We start from the raw sequence: 25,687 nt of genomic DNA on the forward strand, positions 1-25,687 counted from the left end.
ATAATGAGCACCTGGTTAGGGCAACAATTGAATTGCTCTGACAGATGTCCATTACTATATTCGGCCAGCAGGAGGCGCGGGGTGAAATAGAATTCCCCCCTATGTCTCCATTGTGGTGACTACTATTAAACAGTGAACAGATAGGCATTATGTAGACCTGGTCATTCTGCGTGTGTTTCTATGTAAAATGACTGGTGTGTTACACATTGAACAAATTTGCTTTAAAATGTTAGAGCTTATATTATGGTGTCTTCCTTGTAGAACAAAATATACCTACTGGACTTACTTATGAACCAGCTCTTGTTAATATTTATGATGAATTATTACTTTATCCTCAGATCTGAACTGGCTGACAACTGGTACTCAACGTCCTATTTATACTTCAGTGCCATTGGTACCATCATTACTGTTGTTGTTGGAATAATAGCCAGTCTGTTAACTGGTAAGACATATCACAATGAAATTTCAAACATTGGTGGAGTTTGGTGAGATGCAGTAAAAAGTTGCTTACTTGCGTTCTTCTGAGCTTCCAATCTGCCGGGCCCTGCGCTGCCTGCAGCACTTTGAGGGGGATTAGGGAGGTGCAGGTAAATGAAAGGATAAACAAATTTACACTTTCAGTTTGTTAATAATTATTTATATCAGGCTTGTGTGTTTGGTATGAAATACCGGCAGTCAGGATCCCAACAGTTCGGAGACCAACCACGAGATCCCAGCATTCCAGAATCCTAACACAACCCTGTATTTTCTCCCTATCCCTAATTCTACTGTTAACCCACCCCCTCCTGCAGCCTAAAAAAATAAGTTGATGTTGGCCACTAGCAGAGCCGGCCCTAACCAATATGATGCCCTAGGCAAGATTTTGGCTGGTGCCCCCTAGCACCACCGCTGGTTCTGCCTCTGACCTTGCACCTCTTTCCCAGCACCATCACTCCTCACCCATAGCAGTCCTTGTACCCCCTATATTTTAAATAGGACCAGTTCGCACATTTGACACACAGCCCAAAAAGGGGCATCTTCTTGCTGGGAAGGGGCATGGCCACACAATAGTAACCCCAATTCCAATTACGCCACACAGTGCTGCAACTTTATTCACATTTTATCTTGCGATAGTGTCCATAATTCATATTGCATCCCACAGTAGTGTCACTTTACCTTATAAACGTTACTCCTCACAGTAGAGCCCCTTATTCACATTACATCACACTGAATTGCTCCTTATTCACATTACACCACACCTTATTGCTCTTTATTCACATTAGACAACACAGTAGTACCCTTTCTATATGCAACGCCACATAGTAGAGCACCTTATACACATAATGCCACACATTAGTAATGCATTTATACACAATTCCACACAGTAATGCCCCTTACACATATGAGAAACATTAATGTCCTTATAAACATAATGCACCTTACACATTATGACAACCTTTATTAATGCCCTTTTTCACATAATGTCCCTTACACATATGCCGCACATTATTAATGCCCTTATACACATAATGACACACATAGTGCCCCCTACACATTTGCTGCACATTATTATTGCCCCTATATACATAATGACACACATACAGTAGTACCCTGTTACACATATGCCGCACATTATTAATGCCCTTATACACATAATGACACACATAGTGCCCCCTACACATTTGCTGCACATTATTATTGCCCCTATATACATAATGACACACATACAGTAGTACCGTTACACATATGCCGCACATTATTAATGTCCTTATACACATAATGACACACATAGTGGCCCTTTACACATATGTTGCCCATTATTAAAGCATTTTTACATGACACACATAATGCTCCTTACACATATTCTGAACACTACTGCACAACCAACCCACTCACATGCACACAGCACTCACACTTCCACTAACACTGTGACCTCTGCTTGGATACAGATGTGTCCTCACAAATCTTGCATCAATGCTAACGTCGGGCACCTTTTTTTTATTAAAATGCATTTTATTTGCATTGCTATGTGGCTAGGATGCACAAGCAGCTTCTGCTCATTAAACTGATATGTGGCATGCCAATATACTGTGTGGGACTGTGGCTGTATCTGCATATGAAATGCTACATACAGAATATAGGCATGCCGCATATCCTTTTAATCAGCAGAAGCTGATGATGCCCCTAGGCATATCAAATGCCCTAGGCAATTGCCTAGTTTGCCTATGCCTATGGCCGGCTCTGGCCACTAGTCTTTGCTTTCAATGTGCGGCACCATCTTCCTGAAGATATCACCAGGAAAATGGCGCTGGTCATAGGTATACTCCGGTAAGGGGGCAGCGGACCCGGGCCTCTCCAGCACCCCGGGTATTTAGTACCCACTCCCTCCCTCTCTGCACCACTGCCAGAATGTACCAGGATTCTGGCTGTTGGTCTTCTGATTGTTGGTATTTTGACTGGATCCCGTTTTACACTCATGCTCATCCTTTGTCACAATTTAAACCAGGCATTCCCAACCTCAGCCCTCAAGGCACTGTAATAGTGCAGGTTTTAGTGATATCCAGGCTTCAGCACAGATGGTTAAATCAAAATAACTGTGGTACTAATTATGTCACCTATGCTCCAGCCTGGATATCACTGAAACCTGGACTGTTAGTGTGCCTTGAGGACTGAGGTTGGGAATGTCTGATTTAAAGGACGTAAACGTATTATGTAGTATGCTAGTTTTGTATTTCAGAGCTATTAGAGATCAGGGAAATTCTTAGTGAAAGGTCACAGTAAGAAATTGATGTCACACATTAGATGTAATGATTTGCTGCTTCATCTAAGTCATCTAACCCCCTATCAATCATAAAAAATATTTTTCCTAACAACATTTTTAAGCTTATTCTTGCTTAAAGTATATTTTATTTTTCAAAGCGGCCCGCTGACAAGTTTATAGCCCTCCTACTGTGTGAACTCCTTTAGTATATATGCAATGTGAATTACTGTAAGGGCCAGAAATCTATTCGAAAGAATTCAGTTGCTGTAGTCGTTTTGACAACCTGACAACATGCGTCTGTGTTGTGTGCTTCTTTTGTCCCATTAAGACATTGGGGGTCATTCCGAGTTGTTCGCTCGCAAGCGGATTTTAGCAGATTTGCTCATGCTAAGCCGCCGCCTACTGGGAGTGAATCTTAGCATCTTAAAATTGCGAACGATGTATTCGCAATATTGCGATTACACACCTCGTAGCAGTTTCTGAGTAGCTCCAGACTTACTCGGCATCTGCGATCATTTCAGTGCTTGTCGTTCCTGGTTTGACATCACAAACACACCCAGCGTTCGGCCAGACACTCCTCCGTTTCTCCGGCCACTCCTGCGTTTTTCCCGGAAACGGTAGCGTTTTTTCCCACACGCCCATAAAACGGCATGTTTCCGCCCAGTAACACCCATTTCCTGTCAATCACATTACGATCGCCAGAACGATGAAAAAGCCGTGAGTAAAATTCCTAACTGCATAGCAAATTTACTTGGCGCAGTCGCAGTGCGGACATTGTGCATGCGCATTAAGCGGAAAATCGCTGCGATGCGAAGATTTTTACCGAGCGAACAACTCGGAATGACCCCCATTGTTGGGTACAAGGTTAATGTCCCTTTTGCAAATGCAAAGTGTATGATACAAGTTTGAGGTCGGTTCAGAGTTAGAGCTTTGGCAGATGCTAGAAACACATAAAGGTTGAGTTTAGCATTCTTTTCACCTGATTATTCTGTATTTGGTCCTGGAGGTTACCATCACCTTGGTCACATAAATCACATGAAAGGGAAATAAGGGGACCTTTGTCTTCCTGTGATAACTGGAAGGTGACATAGAAATTCATTAATGCCAACTACAAACCAGGTTTTATTCCTATACTGTTGGGCGCAAAAAAAGAATGCCCACTTTGCTCTTTTATTAAAACAACTCTTTAGGAACTTCACTCTGTCTTGCCATCGCTTGTGTACTGTGCCTTATCTAGGTCGGTTCCACAAATATTGAATTCATATTTTCTTGCAATGAAATGGGCTCCTATAAGAACCTGTCCTTGCAAAGACTAAACAGTAAAGTGATCATTTACATGATCAGTTCTCCTCTGCTTTCAGACCCAGCAAAGCTACTGCGCTTGCAAGGCCATCCATCATTCTCTTCCAAAATACTGCATTTCTGTAGCCTATAGACTGCAATGGGTAACGCTAGAGATGCCGTTACCTGTCAACTAAAGTGTGATTATAATAAATTTGCCTCATAATAACATAATCACATTGACATTTCGTAATAAAATGTTTTACATACTTTTTTGAATGAAAAAATCATACTTGGTAATATAATGCTTTGAGCATGTAATTTAGTGTCACTCCTGGTTGTAATTTTCTTCTTACTTAACATGTAAAATGTCATCTATAGAAATGGTCTCTATTATCAAAATGCAACAGTTACACATCTAATCCTTGCCTTGTGCAACTGATTTTCTTTTTGCACTATTTTACATATTCAATATTTTTATTATCTTACAGGAGGTTTAAAACAAAACATAAACCGGGATTATCTTTTAACGTCTCAAGACTTCTCCTATCTTAAGCTTCCGTTTATTTCCTGTTGTGCTAAAGATGTAAGTATGCTGTAAGATGATGTATTGGAGGGGAGGGGTTTTTAAATTAGCGCACGTAATTAGCATACGTAAACTTTACCAGAATAATAACAGGGATGTAAAGGCTGCTATGGGTTGCAGGTTCCCAGACCTGCCATCCGAGAGATTTTATAATTTCAAAAATTTCAAGTGTGATTCCTACAAGCAAATGAGCATGATACCTGATATGTTACTCAATTAATATATTAAATTAGTGTGGTGTGCTCAGCAAATTCTTACATTAGCAGATCATGGAACTAATTTTGAGTAATATGTATGTATGTTGGTTTATTTCTTTTTTATAAAATATGCATATTTTTCATACAGTGCATGTGAATCAAAAATGCGTACTTATGCATCCATATATAAATGTTTGCGTATTGTTGTCTTGTGTCTCAGAGGCCGACTAGAGTAGTACATAATTACAACACAATTAGACATGACCGAATCTGCAGATAGGCCTTTTACAATGTGCATCTTTTGTGCATGATGTAAAGCTGGTGTAATAATACACAATGATGATAAATATCGGAAGCACAATACACTAGAACGATAATGCCTGATTCCATCCAATTTCGGGCATCCGGACCGATATATCGGGTGAAATCGGGCATTTTGGAGGTGTTTCCGATCCGATCCGCGTTCCCGTGAGGGTCGGATCGGCTCCCCTAGATCGTATGTCCTGCTCTCGTGATATGTCGGTTCCCGCAGGCATGGCTGGGATCGCATACGATATATCGCATGCAAAATGTACCAAATCGTATGGAACCAGTCTCGGGAAGCTCCCGGGAGAGTTCAAGGGAAATCGCCTCCGACTTCAGCCTGCGGACATATCGTTGTAGTGTATGGGGCCCTTAAGTATGCACATTACACTCTTGATATGCCTGATGTATTACTGTTGGAAATGCCAGGGCCGTAACTACGTGTGTGCCAAGTGGGCCTGGCACACAGCGCAGTTGCCCTGAGGGCGCACGGCCAGCGGCATGTAATGAGTCAAATTGACTCATTACATGCCGCCTGTTCTGTGCTGTGCGCCGCGCTGTGTAGGAGAGCATAAGCCGCTGCCGCGCCGGGCAGCGGAGAAGGAGGAGGAGGGAGGGGGACTGGAGCCGCAGCAGCGCTATTTCATTGGTAGTAAGCGCCGCTGCAGCAGCCCCCTCTCCTTCCGTATTGGCTGCCCGGCGCTGCTGTGGATGCTGGGATGCGGTTCCTCTATCCCAGCATCCACAGCAGCGCCAGGCAGCCAATACGGAAGGAGAGGGGGCTGCTGCAGCGGCGCTTACTACCAATGAAATAGCGCTGCTGCGGCTCCAATCCCCCTCCCTCCTCCTCCTTGTCCGATGCCTGCACTGAGGGAGATGCCAGCACGAGGAGCCTGTCAGCGGAGAGAAGGTAAGTATATCCCTCTCTCTCTCCCTCTCTCTCTCTCTCTCTCTCTCTCTCAGGGGGACACCGTCCGCCATAATGTGTAAAAACGGGACTGCCTGCCGCAATGTGTATAAAGGGGACTGGCTGCCACAATGTGTAAAAAGGGGACTGGCTGCCGCAATGTGTAAAAAGGGGGCCTGGCTGCCGCAATGTGTAAAAAGGGGGCCTGGCTGCCGCAATGTGTAAAAAGGGGGCCTGGCTGCCGCAATGTGTAAAAAGGGGAATAGCTGCCGTAATGTGTAAAAAGGGGGACTGGCTGCCGCAATGTGTAAAAAGGGGGTCTGGCTGCCGCAATGTGTAAAAAGGGGTCCTGGCTGCCGCAATGTGTAAAAAGGGGGACGCTGGCTGCTGCAGTGTGTATAAAGGGGGACGCTGTCTGCCGTAATGTGTAAAAAGGGGGACTGTCTGCTGTAATGTGTAAAAAGGGGGATGCTGTCTGCTGCAATGTGTATAAAGGGGGACACCATCTGCCGTAATGTGTAAAAAGGGGGACTGTCTGCTGTAATGTGTAAAAAGGGGGACGCTGGCTGCTGGAATGTGTATAAAGGGGGACGCTGTCTGCCGTAATGTGTAAAAGGGGGACTGTCTGCTGTAATGTGTAAAAAGGGCTCTACCTGGTGTAGTGGCGCTACTGTGCAGCGTAATTTGAATAAGGGAGACTACTGTGCACCGTAGTATGAATTGCTATTATTTTGTGGCCACGCCCCTTCCCCATAAAGCCACGCCCCTATATATTTTGTGCGCGCCAATGCCGTTTCTTGCACACAGCGCTAAAATGCCTAGTTACGGCACTGGGAAATACAACTGCTTTTTAAGGTTGGATGCACCTTATGATGCATCAGAATCAATATATGCATGTAAGTACCCTGACTTCTACATATCAAACTAGTGTGGCACAGCTAAAAAATATATGTTTAATGCAATATATGAAAAGGTGTTACTGTGAAAAATATATACCCGACATGGCAAAAGAAAAAGTTTCTCTTATTGCAGCATAAATGCTACTGTAAAAAGGATATACATTTATATATATATACACACACACACACACACACACACACACACACACACACACACACACACACACACACTATATATATATATAGGGAAATGTAAAGCAAATGCTTAATATGCCCTGTATGGCAACCCATCCCTTTCCCCAGTCAAACAACTGTGTACCTCAGATCTATTTGTCTCCTGTGTGACACCATGCAACCTCACATCACATGACAGACAATATGCCAAAATATAGCCTCCTAGACTGTATTACAGCTGTCACATTGTTTTCCTATCCCAATAATTAATTAGAATAGTAGTTTAGATTGCTACTGTATCATTTCACATACCCATAGATGCTTTCCCATTGCTTCATTTACAGCAAGCGCTCAGCAGAGAACTTACCCGGCCTCAGGCTCTTCTACAGCCATTGCTCTTGTTCTCTAGAACTGGCACCGGTCCCAGGAGAAAGTCCAGATTGCTTTAGCAGATTTACTGCTTTTACAGTGCTAAAAGTTGTACTACTGTTATCATTGTCTAACCAATCACAATGCTGATTACAACTAGAGTACAATTATTTTTGTCTGAAAAACGGAACCATACTTCTTAGCAGGTCTGGCTACCTGAGCAGTCCTCCAATTTGCCCACAATTTGTGCTTGGAGTATTATGAGCACAGTCATATTGGAATACAATAGATTAATTTTTATTTAATAACATTGAGCAAAAATGACAAATAAGCAATAGAAAATAGAAAAAAACTTTCTTAATTACTTGACTGATCAAAGCAGATATTGGTCATTTACTTACCCCAGAATTTGTGGATACCCAGTAGATGTAATAATGCATAAACATAACTGATACCCTTTTCAGACAGAAAGTCAAATTACTGGGTTGAGAAGTTCTACCCAGTAATTTGCCAATAAACATGGGTCCTTTGAATTTCGACTCAGGTTGACCCTTTCACACAGATGAAATACCCATGTTGATCTGCAAATTACCGGGTAGAAATTTATGACCCGGTAATTTTCTTGTCAGTGTGAAGGGGGGGAGGGTGTCAGGCAGGGACCGGAAAAACTATCCGGCAGTCAAATGCCTGGTAAATGCCTGGATTTAAAGACATTTTTGTCTGAAAAGGGTATTATTGGTACATCTAGCACACAGGTAAATGCCAACTTGTAGATTTTTGGAATTGCACCAGTGAATATGATGGAAGAGGTGGATAATCAGTTGTTTGTCAATTGTTTGTCCAGGGCCACAAGTATATTTTATTGTGTTCTGGGGTGGAACCAGGGACTAGGACCAGCCAGGCTATAAGCATCTAAAAAGCAGCTCCATTAGGCATAGTAGAATATGTAATAACACTTGCATGCAATTACATATTGTCCTTTATGCCAGTAGACTGCCCATCTTTTTTAATTAAACACACATCCAATATCTGTTATCAGCAGCATTGGCAACAGAGCATTGACGACCCTTTAAAAAACTTTAATAACTGAGGGATTACAAACCATTTAAGGAACTATGTTTTGGTACTGCATTGTTTATATATTTATCTACAAACATGAGCCATTGTAGCAGGGGTGCTTTAAGAGCGGAGGAGGCCTGTATGCAGCCTCCTCCTTCCGAGTCCCCTCCTCTTTGTTTGCAGAGCTATAGAGTCTGAGTGCTAGAGTGCTCAGACTCTGATGCACACGCGCAGATCTCTTGGAAAATAGCACAGCGGCCATTCCACACCCCCCCCCCCGCCCAGCAATTTCTCTACTGTGCATGTGTAAAATGCAGTGAAAATGTCCGCCGCACCGTTTTCACGGTGATTGCAACAGCGATGCTGCTGTCGGCACCGGACTCTAAAGTGGTAAGTATTCAAGAAATGGGTGCAGCGTGTATGGTATGGCCCCCCCAGGACTCAGGGGACCATGTGCACCGTGTGCCACACACTGCACCCATTATAAATACATCAGTGCATTGCAGGGACCTATGCAGTGCTAGAGGTTGCAGTCAATCTATAAAGCTTCATCAAGTCAGGATCAAAACACAAGACCTTGTTACCTATGGCATACAGTATCAGTTCTTACAGTAAAGTCGGTCAAAATAAATGCCAATATTGTTAAAGATAAATAAATGGTCAGAACATAAGTTATCAATATAATATGTACTCTTATATACTAGGTAGGTTTAAACTAGTGATATAGAGATATTTGAACTATATAATAAATATGATGCTACATCTGCCCCCACCTGCAGTGCAACAGGGTTTTGCCCAATTGTTTACTTTTTTTGGTTTGCTAACAAACCTCAATAACCCCCACATGTCTCTGATTAGTGATTACATCTATCTTTATTTAATGTTATGTAAAGAATTAAACCTTGTGCACTTTTTTTGTTCTTTTTTTACATGAAAATGACAGTATGAACTTCTAAATGGGGAAATACACGCATGCTAAACTTCATGTATTGCGATTTAGGTTTTATTAATGATACTTGTTCTCATATTTTTGTAGAATGAGAAAGTTGAAGTATTGAATATCAGTCGTAAGGATCCTGATCTGAGTTCAGAACAAGGAACAGACAACCCGGCTTTTAGTAATATGGAAATGTATAGCACACACACAAATGAGAAGATGAATGGGATTCATACCTAATGTTTCACAGAGCTCTGATGTAAAGTGTGTTTAATACTGTATGAACAAAAGGTATCCGAAACTTACTGATCGTCTATAATGGTTGTTAAGGGAACAAGTTTGGAAAATCAACATGGTGCACTTCTGGATATCCTATGTCAAGTTACAAGTGCCCTCATAATATGTATATATGAAATTAATGGAAGAGAAATTCACAGTGTATTGACTTCATGCAAGGAAAATGTACAAAAAACTCAGGAGTCCCGATGTCACTGTTGACAGATTGTCTCAGGGAAGTTGCTTACATATATAAGCATATGTATAATATATACATATAACCTCTGGACTGGACTTACGCTATTGTATAATAAGAGGCATATTGCTATTTTTGTTACCGTGGTTCTTCACCACAGGGTTTGTTTTATTAATAAATATTAGTCAGTCTTTGTTGTGTTTGTGCCTTTGTGGGCCAATTACAGTTGAGCTTCTGTGTTGCTCTAGCAACAGAATTTTAATTGTTATGGATTTATGTGGTAGTTTTATGAGTGAAGGATCAATCATGTTTCTGTCATGCAACAAAAGAACACATCGGAAAGATGGACTTATTCAGATCATAATAACTGTTAATAATCTTGTTTAGTCAACATTTGCCACCAGCACATTTATACTATGAATCTCCCGTTACACCAAATCCCAACAGTTTACTATTGGATTTAGATCTGATCTGGTAACTATACAAGCATTGGAGTACACTGACTTTATTGTCTTCTTCGTGGAACCAGACTGATCTTGAGATGCTGAAGAATATTGTGCATTTTCCTGCTGGATGTAGCCATTATAAAATGGATAGACAGTAAACATAGGTAGACTGTGGCATTTACACAATGCTCAACTGGACTAAGGTGCCAAATGTATGCCAAGAAAACATTAACCCACCATTACATCACCACCAATCTGAATCATTGACATAAGGCAGGCTGGATCCATTGATTCATGTTGTTTATGTCCAACTACTACCCTACTATTTGCATGTAACAGCAGAATTACATTGGTCATATCAGGCACCATTTCTCCGATCTGATCACCTCTGGTGATCCTGTGCCCACTTTATCCTCAGTTTTCTGGCGTTAGATGACAGAAGAGGAACCCAGTGTGGTCATCTGTGGTCATCTATTGCTGTCTGCTTCCAGGCTCAGTGTGCTGTGCATTCTGTATACCACTGCTGTAACACATTGCTACTGTCACCCTCCTGCCATCATCAACCAATTCTCCTCTGACACATCTCAGTAAGGTGTTTTTGCCCACAGAACTGCTGCTCAATGGTGGTGAGATGCATTAAGCCTTGGAGAGAGATAAAGGGGTATATGTACTAAGCCTTGGAAAGAGATAAAGAGGTCTACAATACAATACAATACAATACATTACTTTGTCATTAACAAGACAACAATGAAATTAACATATGAGCACCCTGTACAGTGGAACAAGCCTGTCTATGTACAAAGCCTTGAGAGATAAAGTGATTAGTTGCACAAGGCAACCAATCAGCTTCTTACTGTTAATTCACAGACATGAGCTAGATAAATGGCAGCAGCTGATTGGTTGCTTTGGACAATTTCTCCACTTTATCTCTCTTCAGTGTCACATCACCGGGTGTTTGTTGACTTGGATCGGGACCCCTGGGGCTGGCTACTATGGCAAGAGAGTGTATGAAGCTTGGCAGCTTGATCATACCTCCCAACATAACCCTCTCCAGGAGGGACAGAATGCTCTGCTCCTGGACTTTCTCTTAATATATGATTGCCGGCACTTGTTTTGAACAGGTTCATGGATAAGAAAGGTGTTCCAGCACAGGTGATGGCAATCGTAGATTAAGAGGGAAGTCCAGGAGCAGAGTATTCTGTCCCTCCTGGAGAGGGTCATGTTGGGAGGCATGGCTTGATGATGCTTCTCCTTACCAGGGACGTGCAGTCAGGGGAGGCAGAGCCTCACCTGTCATGCTCCCTATCATGCTCAGAGTACTCACTATAAAAATGATTGGAAGAACACAAAGAAGATATTTATAACTTACAGTATAAGCATCTTCTTTGTATTAATGCAATCATCTTTATAGATAAAACTTACAAGAGTTGCAGGACTCCTTCAATTGCAGGGAGAGATAGAGATGAGGCAGCTGCAGCTCAGCCTCATCTCTCGCACTGTCGTAGACTGCCTGTACAGATGGGCAGGGCTACACAGCGGCCAATCAGACCGCATAGAACAGAGAAATTTGAGGCATGCCTCACAGTGGGGGCGTGTGCGAGCTCTGATGGACAGTTTGGATTGGTCATGTGACCAATCCAGGAAGTGAAGGAAGACAGACACGGAAGCTGAGCAGCATAGCAGGGGAGGAGGGAAGTGGGGACCCGCAGTGCCAGCAGCAGCCACCCGTGCACAGTGACTGGGGTGAGTAGCAGCCAGAACCTGGACTCTGTGTGTGTGTGTGTGTGTGTGTGTGTGTGTGCGTGCAACATTTGTAGTGAGTGTGGGGACAGGACTGTGTGTGTGTAGCATTTGTAGTGAGTGTGGTGACAGGACTGTGTCTGTGTGTGTAATCTGTAGTGAGTATGGTGACAGAACTGTGTGTGTGTGTGTGTGTGTGTGTGTGTAATGTGTAGTGAGTGTGGGGACAGGACTGTGTGTGTGTGTGTGTGTGTGTGTGTGTGTGTGTGTGTGTGTGTAATGTGTAGTGAGTCTGGGGACAGGACTGTGTGTGTGTGTGTGTAATCTGTAGTGTGCGTGTGAGTAATGTGTAGTGAGTGTGGGGACAGGACTGTGTGTGTGTGTGTAATGTGTAGTGAGTGTGGGGACAGGACTGACTGTGTGTGTGTGTGTGTGTGTGTGTGTGTGTGTGTGTGTGTGTAATGTGTAGTGAGTGTGGGGACAGGACTGTTTGTGTGTGTAATCTGTAGTGTGTGTGTGTGTGTGAGTAATCTGTAGTGAGTGTGGGGACAGGACTGTGTGTGTGTGTGTGTGTGTGTGTGTGTGTGTGTGTATATGTGTAATCTGTAGCGACTGTGGGGATAGGACTGTGTGTGTGTGTGTAATCTGTAGTGAGTGTGGGGACAGGACTGTGTGTGTGTGTGTGTGTGTGTGTGTGTGTTTAATCTGTAGGGAGTGTGGGAACCGGACTGTTTGTGTGTGTAATCTGTAGTGAGTGTAAGGACAGGACTGTATGTGTGTGTGTGTGTGTGTGTGTGTGTGTGTGTGTGTGTGTGTGTAATCTGTAGTGAGTGTGGAGACAGGACTGTGTGTGTAATCTGTAGTGTGTGTAATCTGTAGTGTGTGTAATCTGTTGTGTGTGTGTGTGTGTGTGTGTGTGTGTGTGTGTGTGTAATCTGTAGTTAGTGTGGGGACAGGAGTGTGTGTGTGTGTGTGTGTGTGTGAGTAATCTGTAGTGAGTGTAGAAACAGGACTGTGTGTGTGTGTGTGTGTGTGTGTGTGTGTGTGTGTGTTTGTGTGTGTAATCTGTAGCGAGTGCGGGGACAGGACTGTGTGTGTGTAATCTGTAGTGAGTGTGGGGACAGAACTGTGTGTGTGTATAATCTGTAGTAAGTGTGGGGACAGGACTGTGTGTGTATAATCTGTAGTATGTGTGTGTGTAATCTAGTGAGTGTGGGGACAGGACTGTGTGTGTATAATCTGTAGTATGTGTGTGTGTAATCTAGTGAGTGTGGGGACAGGACTGTGTGTGTGATTAATCTGTAGTGAGTGTGGGGACAGGACTGTGTGTGTGTAATCTAGTGAGTGTGGGGACAGGACTGTGTGTGTGTGAGTAATCTCTAGTGAGTGTGGGGACAGTACTGTGTGTGTGTAATCTGTAGTGAGTGTGGGGACAGGACTGTGTGTGTGTGACATCTGTATTGAGTTCTCTCCCTCCCCAGGTACTGCTGACAATATCACTGATGATTGTATTGCCCTGTGTAACCTGATGCACCAGGCCAGCTGTGTTTCTGCAGGTGAGGGGCAATGTGGGGCATCTCACCGCACCAGTTTACTCACAACACTAGGGTGATGGCTGTGACCTGGCTATTAATGTATGTATGTTCTCCATGTGTTTGCATGGATGTAGTGCAGGGACATAAGAGTTAAAATGTGTGGGGGTGAGACAGGCTCCTGGCACTGAGAGCCTCCACCATTTGTGCCTCCCCAGCCTCTGACCTCACCGCACGTCACTGCTCCTTACACAGACTATTGCTACTTGTGGATAAATGGACACTGGCTGTAGAGCAGAAGTGTGTCACAATCTTGACTTTACTCCTTTTATTCTAGTACTTGGTCTTATGACTTACCCCTGCCGTCAGTCCTGCAGTTCAGTGTATCCTGTTAACTGGGTTTAGCCTATTTCACTAGTCCCAAGTGTATCCTGTGTTGCTGAATTCATTGTATGAGAAGTTACAAGTTGCGGTCTGTGTTTCTGACTGCTGATCAGGGACGTGAGGTGAGCTAAATAGCTCAGGAGGCACTGGCTAGAACCAGAGCCAGATTTACATGCAATATGTGAGCCAAAGCGTACATCTGGGCATTATACACAGATGCAGCAGTACAAACTCCTGGAAATTTGGTGAGATATGATTAGAGATGTGCAGAAAAGTTAGCCAGGTGAGGCACTACTTCACCTGCCATACACTTTTTACTCCAGAGTTTGGGCTATAAAAATTATTAGAATAATGCAAAGAAGATATTTCAAACATATTCTTTGTATTTGTCATATACTTTATACAGGAAAAAACTCTGGTACAAACGTAAGTATGACAGGAAAGGCACTGCCTCACCCCACCGCACGTCATTGCTGCTGATTAGCCCCCTGAGAGAGTTCACTTGTGTGAGTAATCTGCAGAATCCTGATTTGAGCAGTGTTATACCTGACCAACTGGTCTCTCTGCATATAGCACTCAGCAGTGAAGCCTGTACACACTGGGGGTCATTCCGAGTTGATCGCTCGCTAGCAGTTTTTAGCAGCCGTGCAAACGCTATGCCGCCTCCCACTGGGAGTGTGTTTTAGTTTAGCAGAAGTGCGGACGAAAGGATCGCAGAGCGGCTACAAAAAAAAAAATTGTGCAGTTTCAGAGTAGCTCCAGACCTACTCAGCGCTTGCGATCACTTCAGACTGTTCAGTTCCTGATTTGACGTCACAAACAAGCCCTGCGTTCTCCCAGCCACGCCTGCATTTTTCCGAACACTCCCTGAAAGCGGTCAGTTGACACCCAGAAACGCCCACTTCATGTCAATCACTCTGCGGCGGACATTGCGAATGAAAAGCCTCGCTAGATCTTGTGTAAAACTACTTCGGCTGTTGTGAAAGTACATCGCGCATGCGCATTGCGCCGCATTCACATGCGCAGAAGTGCCACTTTTTCACTTAATCGCTGCGCTGCGAACATTTTTATCTAGCGATCAACTCATAATGACCCCCACTGTCCCTGCACAGTGCTCTCAGCGTTCTGAGTATAATCCAATGTGTGTCTATCCACAGAGTTTCACTACCACTCAGCATTCTGATACTCAATTTGAAAGCCAAGTGCCCTCCAAAACTCAGACATGGGGGCAGTCAAGTTGGAAGTGATCACCAATCTCTGCTCTCTAGCAGATATTAAAGACGCAATCTGGGAAGTCACAAGCTGCCATTGCAATGTTGTCCACAGCCTAGCTGTGTGCTATCCAGTGAGTTTCTGCAATTGCCTTGTTCAGAGACTCTCAGTGCGATTACCACCTCGCTGCACTACTTGCTTCATTGGTTACAGCCAATAGTTCTCCGTTATAGGTTACAACCCATAGTTCTTCGTCATCAGTTCCAGTTGAAAGTTCCTCGTCGTCGGTCTTTCCATTGGTTCTAGTCCGTTATTGCTCCATCATTTCTAGGTCAATATCTATATTCACAGTTTCAGGTCATCACAAGCATTTCTGTTCTCAGTCTGACATTCCAAGTCTCTGGATCTCAATCAGTAAATCTACTTCTCAGTCCCTTCTCTCGTTACTCCTCAGAGTCTATCAAGTGCTAGTACTGAGTGACCCAGTCAGGGGACCACGACCTGCATGTCGGGCACGGAAAAGCCCAAAGTTCCTTGTGGGCTCCTTGGTGAAAACCTCCAGCATGTTAGACTCCACACCTCTGTTCTGTGTCTCTGTTAACTACTCAGTATTAGTTTAAGTTTCTATTCTAATAGTCTGTGAGAAGGAATTATATCAAGTCAGCCACTTTCATGACATCAGCTCCTGGGTCCGTACTAGTCAAGGATCCAAGTCCGGAGTCACAAAACCCTCACAGCAAGGCAAAGTGTATAGTACACTGAGGCAGACGGTAGCTATACAAGAATTGGTGCCTGCGGCACAGCAGAGGCAGCTGTAGGATACTGTAGTACAGCAGTGACAGATGTAGTACAGTAGAGGTAGACTGCTGCTGACCTAGGAGCTGAGTGCCTTGAGCACTCTCTGTAGCAGGTGCAATGTACAACAGGAATACTAAAGGCCGATATCTGTGGATTAAGCAGGATGCTCTAAGCAAACTGAACACTGGGGACTGAATCTGATACTGAATTTGATGAGCAGTATGTAAGATCGATGACGGAGCCTGGTACTGTGCGCTGAGAGTGCTATGGAAGACAGATGACTGAGTCTGGCACTGATTGCTGAGAGCACAACCAGAAACTGATGGCTGAGTCTGGCGCTCTGCTACTAAGAGCACTGTGGGAAACAGGTGACTGGAAAAGTAAACTGAGGGCTCTTTAGAGAGAACTTGTTCTGGCCATGAACATAGTGTGGTCCAGATTAACATATGGCGCAATCAGAGCAGATAGGCTGAGCTGGGCATATGACCCTGACTACTACAGGAACCCAGTCGGAGAATACAATCATGTGACTGCATCCAAGATTGCAGCGCCAATATACCGCAATAGCGGGAACTGCCAGGAGTGAACACTAATCATACATGTGGATGGGCAAGGAAGCCCTCAGGGTTACCACATCTAGGCAGAAGGGACATGGATGGCCGTGAGATGACACTGCTGGACTCGGTTATCGGGACTTTAATCCCTGATAAGACTTGATACTGTCACGATCCGGGTATCTGGACGCCATTACCTGCCTTTCAGATGTCTCCTGAGGCTCGCTCAGCGTTCCAAGGCCGGATCTCATCTGTGTCCACATACTGCACATCCCTCCTGTCACGCTGAGATGCTGTCACAGCGGCGCCATGTTTGAATCCTGCATGGCGTCTCCCGTTCACCGCGGCCTCCGCCGCCGCTCCTGTGTTATAGGTGCAGGTTGTCATCCACGAGTATCAGCATACATTTCTCAGTCTGGCATCTCCTGCCCTCTGCGGCCGGCTCCGCCATTGCAGTTATGTTTCCACATGGTTTCCTAAACCAGTTTTCCCTCCAAGTTCTAACATGGGCGCAGCCATGTTGGATTCAATCACATGCTTCAGTTCCTCCAATCCACTGCCTCTGGAAATCTGCATAATTGCCCAGCCAATACCTGCATTGCTGCAGGTATAAGTATCCTGTGCCTGGGCCAGGAAATGGTCAGTGCTTTGTTTGTCATACCTTGTTCCAGTCTCTCTCCTGTGGTTGTGTTTCCAGGTTCCAGCTCCTGTCTCCAGCATCCACTAAAGAGACCCGCACCTGCCTACCATCCTGCGGTGCAGCCTGACTCTGCAGTCCTCCGTGGCTGATCCAGTTTCCAGCTTCCAGCTATTTCATCTGCTTCCAGCAGTATCCACTACCACCGGTAATCATCCTTCAACTTCTCTGTTTCCACGCTCCCTAGCATCTTATTATATTCACTCCGTGTTTCATCACCTGGCTGGTTCCACCCAGCATTCATTCAGTGACTTTATCATCTGGCTGATTCCATTCCGCATCCACTCCGTGTCTTACCACCTGGCTGGTTCTATCCAGCAATCACAACAGCTGATTCAAGTTACCAGCTTCATCTGTTCCATCTACTGGCATGTTCCTTGGATATCTTCACTACTACAGCCAGGCCTGGTAAGGTTATTCCATCTAAGGACTTTAACAACTGTTCTTAACCTACCAGTGTCCTGTGAAACCATTTCATGGTCAGAGTGCTCCAGGAATCATATTATTTATCATTGCCATTTTTATTATTTGCTGTCTGTTGTTACACGGAGTTTGTCAATAAACTTTTAATTTACTTTTACCTGGTTGTCATGGTCACACCTTCGGGTTTCCTTTTAACACTTACATGTCCAGGGGTCTGATTAAACCTCCCCGGTTTAAGTTCCTCTCAGCCCCTACAACTGAGGCTTTCTCCTGTCAGCTAAAACCCTCAGTTGTGACAGTAAGCACTGACCATATGAATCCAGCCGGAGACCAGGATCAAGCGGCCAGGCCGATGCAAGAACTGGCAGCCCGACTTGAACATCAGGAGGCTGCACAAGGCCACATCATCCGCTGTCTCCAGGATCTCTCTATGCGGCTGGACGGGATTCAAACGACCCTCCGTGGACCTGGCACGTCCGGTGCGTCCACAACAGTGACACCAGCTGTAACCCCACCCACCTTAACCATTTCCATTCCACGTCTTCATCTCCCAACGCCAGCAAAATTTGACGGATCTCCAAGGTTCTGCAGGGGATTTCTTAACCAATGCGAAATCCACTTTGAGCTTTAGCCTGGCAATTTCCCCAGTGACCGTACTAAAATTGCCTATATCATTTCCCTTCTCAGCGGCTCAGCCCTTGACTGGGCATCACCTTTATGGGAGAAGTCGGATCCCCTGCTGTCCTCCTATACGGACTTTGTGGCAACATTCAGGCGCATCTTCGACGAGCCAGGCCGGGTAACCTCTGCTTCATCTGAGATTCTCCGTTTACGCCAGGGAACACGTACTGTGGGACAGTATCTCATACAGTTCAAAATCCTGGCATCTGAACTGGCATGGAACGACGAGGCCCTGTATGCTGCATTCTGGCATGGCTTATCAGAACGCATCAAGGATGAGTTAGCTACCAGAGACTTGCCCTCTAAGTTGGATGAGCTAATTTCTCTTTGCACGAAGGTTGATCTACGTTTCAGAGAGAGAGCAACCGAGCGAGGAAGATCGTCTGCTCCAAAATCTTCTGCTCCTCCTCTTCGTCAACTGTCTCCATCCAAGGATGAGCCCATGCAAATTGGCCGTTCCCGTCTATCTCCCGCTGAGCGCCGAAGACGTCTCTCTGAGTCTCTCTGTCTCTATTGTGCAGCTCCGTCTCACATTATCAATGCCTGTCCCAAACGTCCGGGAAACTCCAAATCCTAGCTCGCCAAGGAGAGGGCCGGCTAGGAGTAATGATCTCCTCTCCATCTCCTCATGATTGTAATCTCCCAGTCTCGCTCCAAATTGCTCAACGTTACAGGAACGTCATTGCCCTCCTTGATTCCGGAGCAGCTGGGAATTTCATAACCGAAGCTTATGTTAAACGGTGGTCCCTACCCACCGAGAGACTTCCTTCGTCCATCTCCTTAACTGCAGTAGATGGCAGCAAGATTTTTGACGCAGTTATTTCTCTAAGGACTCTACCAGTTCGTCTGAGAGTGGGAGTTCTTTATGCAGAATTTATTTCCTTCCTAGTGATTCCAAGAGCCACACATCCAGTGGTTTTGGGCCTTCCATGGCTCCGTCTCCACAATCCGTCGATTGACTGGACGACTACGCAAATACTAGCATGGGGTCCCTCCTGTGCAAAGACTTGTTTGTTCAAAGTGCTTCCTGTTTGTTCTTCTTTCCCCAGGTCGTCTGATGTTCCACCTCCTCCATATCAAGACTACACGGACGTTTTCAGTAAAGCTTCTGCTGATATCCTTCCTCCTCATAGAGAATGGGACTGCCCAATTGATCTCATTCCAGGGAAGGTTCCACCTCGAGGCCGAACTTACCCGTTGTCTCTGCCTGAGACGCACTCCATGGAGGAGTACATCAAAGAGAACCTGGCGAAAGGTTTTATCCGACCTTCTTCTTCTCCAGCTGGCGCAGGCTTCTTCTTCGTTAAGAAGAAAGACGGTGGTCTGCGACCGTGCATCGATTACAGAGGTCTGAACGACATTACCGTCAAGAACCGGTATCCTTTACCTTTGATTATAGAGCTCTTCGATAGAGTCAGCGGAGCAACCATCTTTACATAGTTGGATTTGAGGGGTGCCTACAATCTCATCCGGATCCGTGAGGGTGACGAGTGGAAGACCGCCTTTAACACCCGTGATGGACATTATGAGTACCTCGTCATGCCCTTCGGATTGAGCAATGCTCCAGCTGTCTTCCAGCATTTCGTGAATGAGATCTTCAGAGACATCTTATACCGCCATGTTGTGGTTTATTTAGATGATATCCTCATCTTTGCCAATAATCTAGAGGAACATCGTTTCTGGGTAAAGGAGGTTCTGTCCCGTCTCCGTGTCAATCATCTCTATTGCAAATTGGAGAAATGTGTCTATGAAGTTAAATCCATTCCGTTTCTAGGTTACATTGTGTCCGGTTCCGGACTAGAGATGGATCCTGAGAAACTACAAGCAATCCAGAATTGGCCGATACCCTTAACCCTCAAAGGGGTCCAGAGGTTCTTAGGGTTCGCCAATTATTACAGAAAGTTCATACGAGACTTTTCCACCATTGTGGCGCCTATCACTGCATTAACCAAGAAGGGTGCTAACCCGTCCAAGTGGTCTGAAGAAGCTACGCAAGCTTTTCATCTTCTAAAACAACGTTTCATCTCTGCACCAGTTCTGAAACAGCCCGACACCGACTCTCCTTTCATCTTAGAGGTGGATGCCTCCTCCGTTGGAGTAGGAGCGGTGTTATCTAAGAGGGCTAAAGATGGCCATCTACATCCTTGCAGTTTCTTCTCCTGGAAGTTCTCCCCAGCTGAGCGCAACTATGCCATTGGCGACCAGGAGTTGCTAGCCATCAAGCTCGCTCTAGAGGAGTGGAGATATCTGTTGGAAGGAGCTTCTCATTCAATCACGATACTTACCGACCACAAGAATCTTTTATACCTGAAAGGCGCACAATGTCTTAACCCTCGTCAGGCCAGATGGGCACTTTTCTTTTCCAGGTTCGACTTTAAGCTCCAGTTCTGTCCGGGCTCTCAGAATCGCAAGGCCGATGCCCTTTCCCGCTCTTGGGAGCAAGAAAACGAGTCAGAGTCTTCAGACAAGCATCCTATTATTAATCCGTTGGCATTCTCCACGGTAGGGATGGACTCTACGCCCCCACCAGGGAAAAGTTTTGTGAAGCCGGTGTTGAGGAAGAAGCTCATACATTGGGCACATGCTTCCCGTTTTGCCGGACATACAGGCATTCAGAAAACTCTCGAGTTTATCTCTAGGCGTTACTGGTGGCCAACTCTGAAGAAGGACGTCAAGGAGTTTATTGCCTCTTGCCCAAAGTGTGCCCAACACAAAGTCCCCCGCCAGTCGCCTGCGGGGCAACTGGTTCCATTATCTGTTCCCAGTCGACCGTGGACCCATTTGTCGATGGACTTTGTCACAGATCTGCCTATATGCAACAAGTTTAATACCATCTGGGTGGTAGTTGACCGGTTCACCAAGATGGCACATTTCATACCCCTTACCGGTCTTCCGTCAGCTTCCAAGTTGGCTCAAGTGTTTATCCAAGAGATCTTCCGACTTCACGGTCTCCCTGAAGAGATCATCTCCGATCGCGGAGTACAATTTGTAGCCAAATTTTGGCGAAGTTTGTGTCAAGCCCTCCAAGTCAAGTTAAAGTTTTCTACAGCTTACCATCCTCAGACCAATGGTCAAACCGAGAGGGTGAATCAGGACTTGGAGGCCTTCCTCCGCATTTACGTGTCTTCCTCCCAAGATGACTGGGTTCAACTCCTTCCTTGGGCCGAGTTTAGCCACAACAATCAATGCCATTCCTCATCCTCCTCAACACCATTCTTCATCAACTATGGATTTCACCCTAAGGTTCCAGAATTCCAACCGCTTCCAGCAACTTCTGTTCCAGCAGTGGATGTCACCTTGCATCAGTTTTCAAACAACTGGAAGAATGTCCGCGCAGCCCTGCTTAAAGCCTCATTTAGGTACAAGAAGTTTGCCGATAGGAAGCGTAGAGCGGTTCCTGCTCTTAAGGTGGGTGATCGAGTATGGTTGTCCACGAAGAATTTGAGGTTGAGAGTTCCCAGCATGAAATTTGCTCCTCGTTACATCGGTCCTTTTAAAATTGAACAAGTCATCAATCCTGTTGCTTACAGACTCCAGTTACCTCCCTTTTTGAAAATACCCAGGACATTCCATGTTTCCCTGTTGAAACCGCTGATCCTGAATCGGTTTCATTCTGCACTTCCTCCACCTCCTAAAGTTCAGACTCAACGGGGAATCGAGTATGAGGTGGCCAAGATTCTGGACTCACGTTTCCGTTACGGTCAGTTGCAGTATCTTATTGACTGGAAGGGCTCTTGGACCAATGCGTCTGATGTCCATGCTCCTGCCTTGGTCCGGAATTTCCACTCGAAGTTTCCTCTAAAGACTAAGAAGTGTCCTGGGGCCACTCCTAAAGCGGGGGTGCTGTCACGATCCGGGTATCTGGACGCCATTACCTGCCTTTCAGATGTCTCCTGAGGCTCGCTCAGCGTTCCAAGGCCAGATCTTATCTGTGTCCACATACTGCACATCCCTCCTGTCACACTGAGATGCTGTCACAGCGGCGCCATGTTTGAATCCTGCATGGCGTCTCCCGTTCTCCGCCGCCTCCGCTCCTGTGTTATAGGTGCAGGTTGTCATCCACGAGTATCAGCATACATTTCTCAGTCTGGCGTCTCCTGTCCTCTGCGGCCGGCGCCGCCATTGCAGTTATGTTTCCACATGGTTTCCTAAACCAGTTTTCCCTCGAAGTTCTAACATGGGCGCAGCCATGTTGGATTCAATCACATGCTTCAGTTCCTCCAATCCACTGCCTCTGGAAATCTGCATAATTGCCCAGCCAATACCTGCATTGCTGCAGGTATAAGTATCCTGTGCCTGGGCCAGGAAATGGTCAGTGCTTTGTTTGTCATACCTTGTTCCAGTCTCTCTCCTGTGGTTGTGTTTCCAGGTTCCAGCTCCTGTCTCCAGCATCCACTAAAGAGACCCGCACCTGCCTACCATCCTGCGGTGCAGCCTGACTCTGCAGTCCTCCGTGGCTGATCCAGTTTCCAGCTTCCAGCTATTTCATCTGCTTCCAGCAGTATCCACTACCACCGGTAATCATCCTTCAACTCCTCTGTTTCCACGCTCCCTAGCATCTTATTATATTCACTCCGTGTTTCATCACCTGGCTGGTTCCACCCAGCATTCATTCAGTGACTTTATCATCTGGCTGATTCCATTCCGCATCCACTCCGTGTCTTACCACCTGGCTGGTTCTATCCAGCAATTACAACAGCTGATTCAAGTTACCAGCTTCATCTGTTCCATCTACTGGCATGTTCCTTGGATATCTTCACTACTACAGCCAGGCCTGGTAAGGTTATTCCATCTAAGGACTTTAACAACTGTTCTTAACCTACCAGTGTCCTGTGAAACCATGTCATGGTCAGAGTGCTCCAGGAATCATATTATTTATCATTGCCATTTTTATTATTTGCTGTCTGTTGTTACACAGAGTTTGTCAATAAACTTTTAATTTACTTTTACCTGGTTGTCATGGTCACACCTTCGGGTTTCCTTTAACACTTACATGTCCAGGGGTCTGATTAAACCTCCCCGGTTTAAGTTCCTCTCAGCCCCTACAACTGAGGCTTCCTCCTGTCAGCTAAAACCCTCAGTTGTGACAGTTACATATCTCCCTGGATGTTTTCTGTGCATTATTCTTTGTAAACTCTTTTTGTGCAGGAAAATCCCACAAAATCAGCAGTTTTTGAGATACTCAAACCACCCTGTCTGGCATTAACAGACCTTTGTGTGATATGTAAAAAAAAGGCATTGTTGTACCACTGATATTGTGTCTTTCCTGAGATCTGGGGACTTATGATTCAGGGTAGCATGCTCTCTATAAATAGCTGCATTTGTCAAAGCATTTGTTAAGGCACAAATAAACGCTGTATCCTCACAAAGGACAACATATATTCCATATACAGTACCAAGTCAGGATAAGGGGACCATTTATCATAGATCGCATATTCAATGTGATCTGGGTGGGAACTTACTGCCCAGGATCGCATTGCAATATGCAATCTCATGTCTGATGTACAAGCACAGCGGCCACTTCCGGGGAGGGTTCCGAGGTAACCCTCCGCAAGCTACAAACGAGATCTAAGAAAAAGTAAGCTGAGCGCTCAGTGAATGGTGGTGTATAAATGATTGTCAGCAGCGACTTGGGAAGGGAATGCCAATCCCCTAAAACAAACCTATGTAAGAAAATATATACCAAGTTGCGCTCAACAATCAAATGTAAAAAACATTTATTTTGATACATAAAATGTGATAATAATTACAACATTTCTCCCGGGAGTATAGTTCACAATTCAACATAAGAATACCTTATCTCTACGTCTGAATAATTAATGCTGTTCTTATGGCTAGAATAAATATTCCTGTTATTTCATAACATTTAACCCCAGAGGTGTCATTTTAAAAATAACAGCAACCGTGATTAGTGACTGTTAAAATGAATTAATAGTCTGTATTTGCATACATGTAACTCACATGTTCCATAAGAGTCCCGAACAGTCCTGAGAGTGTGTGACTAAATATTAATTCTAATGGTCCTGGAGTGAAAAGGACATTTGCAACAATGAATTAACGCTCAAATGAATGATGATGTGAGCCAATACACTGTATCGGAAACCACGAGCCGCTATATTGATGACGGGAGGGAGAGCCCGGAGCGATGTTGCTGAGGTCAGCCGCTAACCCTTTGTCAAAGTCAGAAAAATATCACGCTACACACTGCCATATATGCACCTCATGCGAGTGCCTGCTGCGTGTGCATGAGCCCTCCCGTGCGTGCGCATACTCTCAGTTGCGTGCACCCGAAGGCGCGAGGTATGCGCATTTACGGTAGAGTTTATGTTCGTCTAGCGGGCGACTCAATCGTAACATATTTTATTCATATAATGTATTTTGTAGATTATGGTCCCTTTGATAGAATCTGAAAGTTTAGTTAATGTAGTATGTTCGGGGACAAAGAGATCCCTCTTTGTTTGATACGAAGGGTTAGACAGGGGTTACACAGTGGTGTTTAGTATCCATCGGAAGAGAATATAATTAGCAATATTCCGGTGTTGGTTTGAAGCGGATTAATCGCTCGTGCGTATAGTTATGGACATAAGAAGTTTATGGACATTTACTATATTTGCACTTTATTACCCATGCGGCGGGAAACCCAGTTTCCCTCCCACCTGAGCAGTTTGAAATAGTCACAGCCCACCTGTATGAACCAACCTATGACCTTTTGTTATAATGCGAAGACGAATTCCTGTGTCCAATGAACAATAAGAATGTAGGGACCATTGTACTGTATTGTGTGTAGTGTATAAAAGGACAAGCCGATCTGGGCCAGCACTCTACTCTCTTCAACGGTTCTCATTGCTGATAATCGGGAGCTGGATATCCAGAAAAGGCGCTTGCGATTGTTTCCCCTGGTGCGTAAGTTCTCTGCAACCATATTGTCTCTTATTTTAATGTTATAAGCTATTCTCTCTCTCCTTCCCCCTTAAATGTAATTGTATCTTTATTGTATTTTATGTGTAGTGATTCGGTTAGGTATTTTATGTTATCTTGGTAGTGTATAACTTGTATTGTATTATTCTTTTGCAATTGAACGTTCATTCATTTCCTTAAAAGGCGTTAGACCCTTAGACCGGTATTTGAGTGTTTATTATATTGCTAAGGGGTTCTCTGAGCGTCACATACGCTCATACAGCTTTTAAACTAACAAGGTTACACTGTGTTGCATTTACACCTTATCACTGCACAAGGGTTTACAGTATAAGTACATTGTTTATGGTATAGTTATAAAGGTTTAACACTGTGAGCGTC

At 44.8% G+C, this 25,687-nt stretch overlaps 1 protein-coding gene and 1 long non-coding RNA gene across 2 annotated transcripts in view; one reads left to right on the top strand and one right to left on the bottom strand.

Moving 5' to 3' along the window:
• LOC134932949 (sodium-coupled monocarboxylate transporter 1) overlaps window positions 1-10,115 on the top strand; it is a 65,992-nt gene extending 55,877 nt beyond the window's left edge. The window contains exons 13-15 of the mRNA XM_063927827.1: window positions 339-442; window positions 4,513-4,607; window positions 9,552-10,115. Coding sequence (XP_063783897.1) covers window positions 339-442; window positions 4,513-4,607; window positions 9,552-9,692 — 340 coding nt within the window. The 3' untranslated portion in view covers window positions 9,693-10,115. The remainder of the gene's footprint in view (window positions 1-338; window positions 443-4,512; window positions 4,608-9,551) is intronic.
• A 173-nt stretch (window positions 10,116-10,288) lies between these two features.
• Window positions 10,289-11,877, bottom strand: LOC134932950 (uncharacterized). The gene is made up of 2 exons (XR_010179540.1): window positions 11,793-11,877; window positions 10,289-11,012 (listed from the first exon to the last, which is right to left on the bottom strand). It is a non-coding gene; the product is annotated as an uncharacterized LOC134932950 (long non-coding RNA).
• Between the last annotated feature and the right edge of the window lie 13,810 nt (window positions 11,878-25,687).

This window comes from Pseudophryne corroboree, chromosome 6 (genome assembly GCF_028390025.1).
Source record: "Pseudophryne corroboree isolate aPseCor3 chromosome 6, aPseCor3.hap2, whole genome shotgun sequence".
NCBI lineage: Eukaryota > Metazoa > Chordata > Amphibia > Anura > Myobatrachidae > Pseudophryne > Pseudophryne corroboree.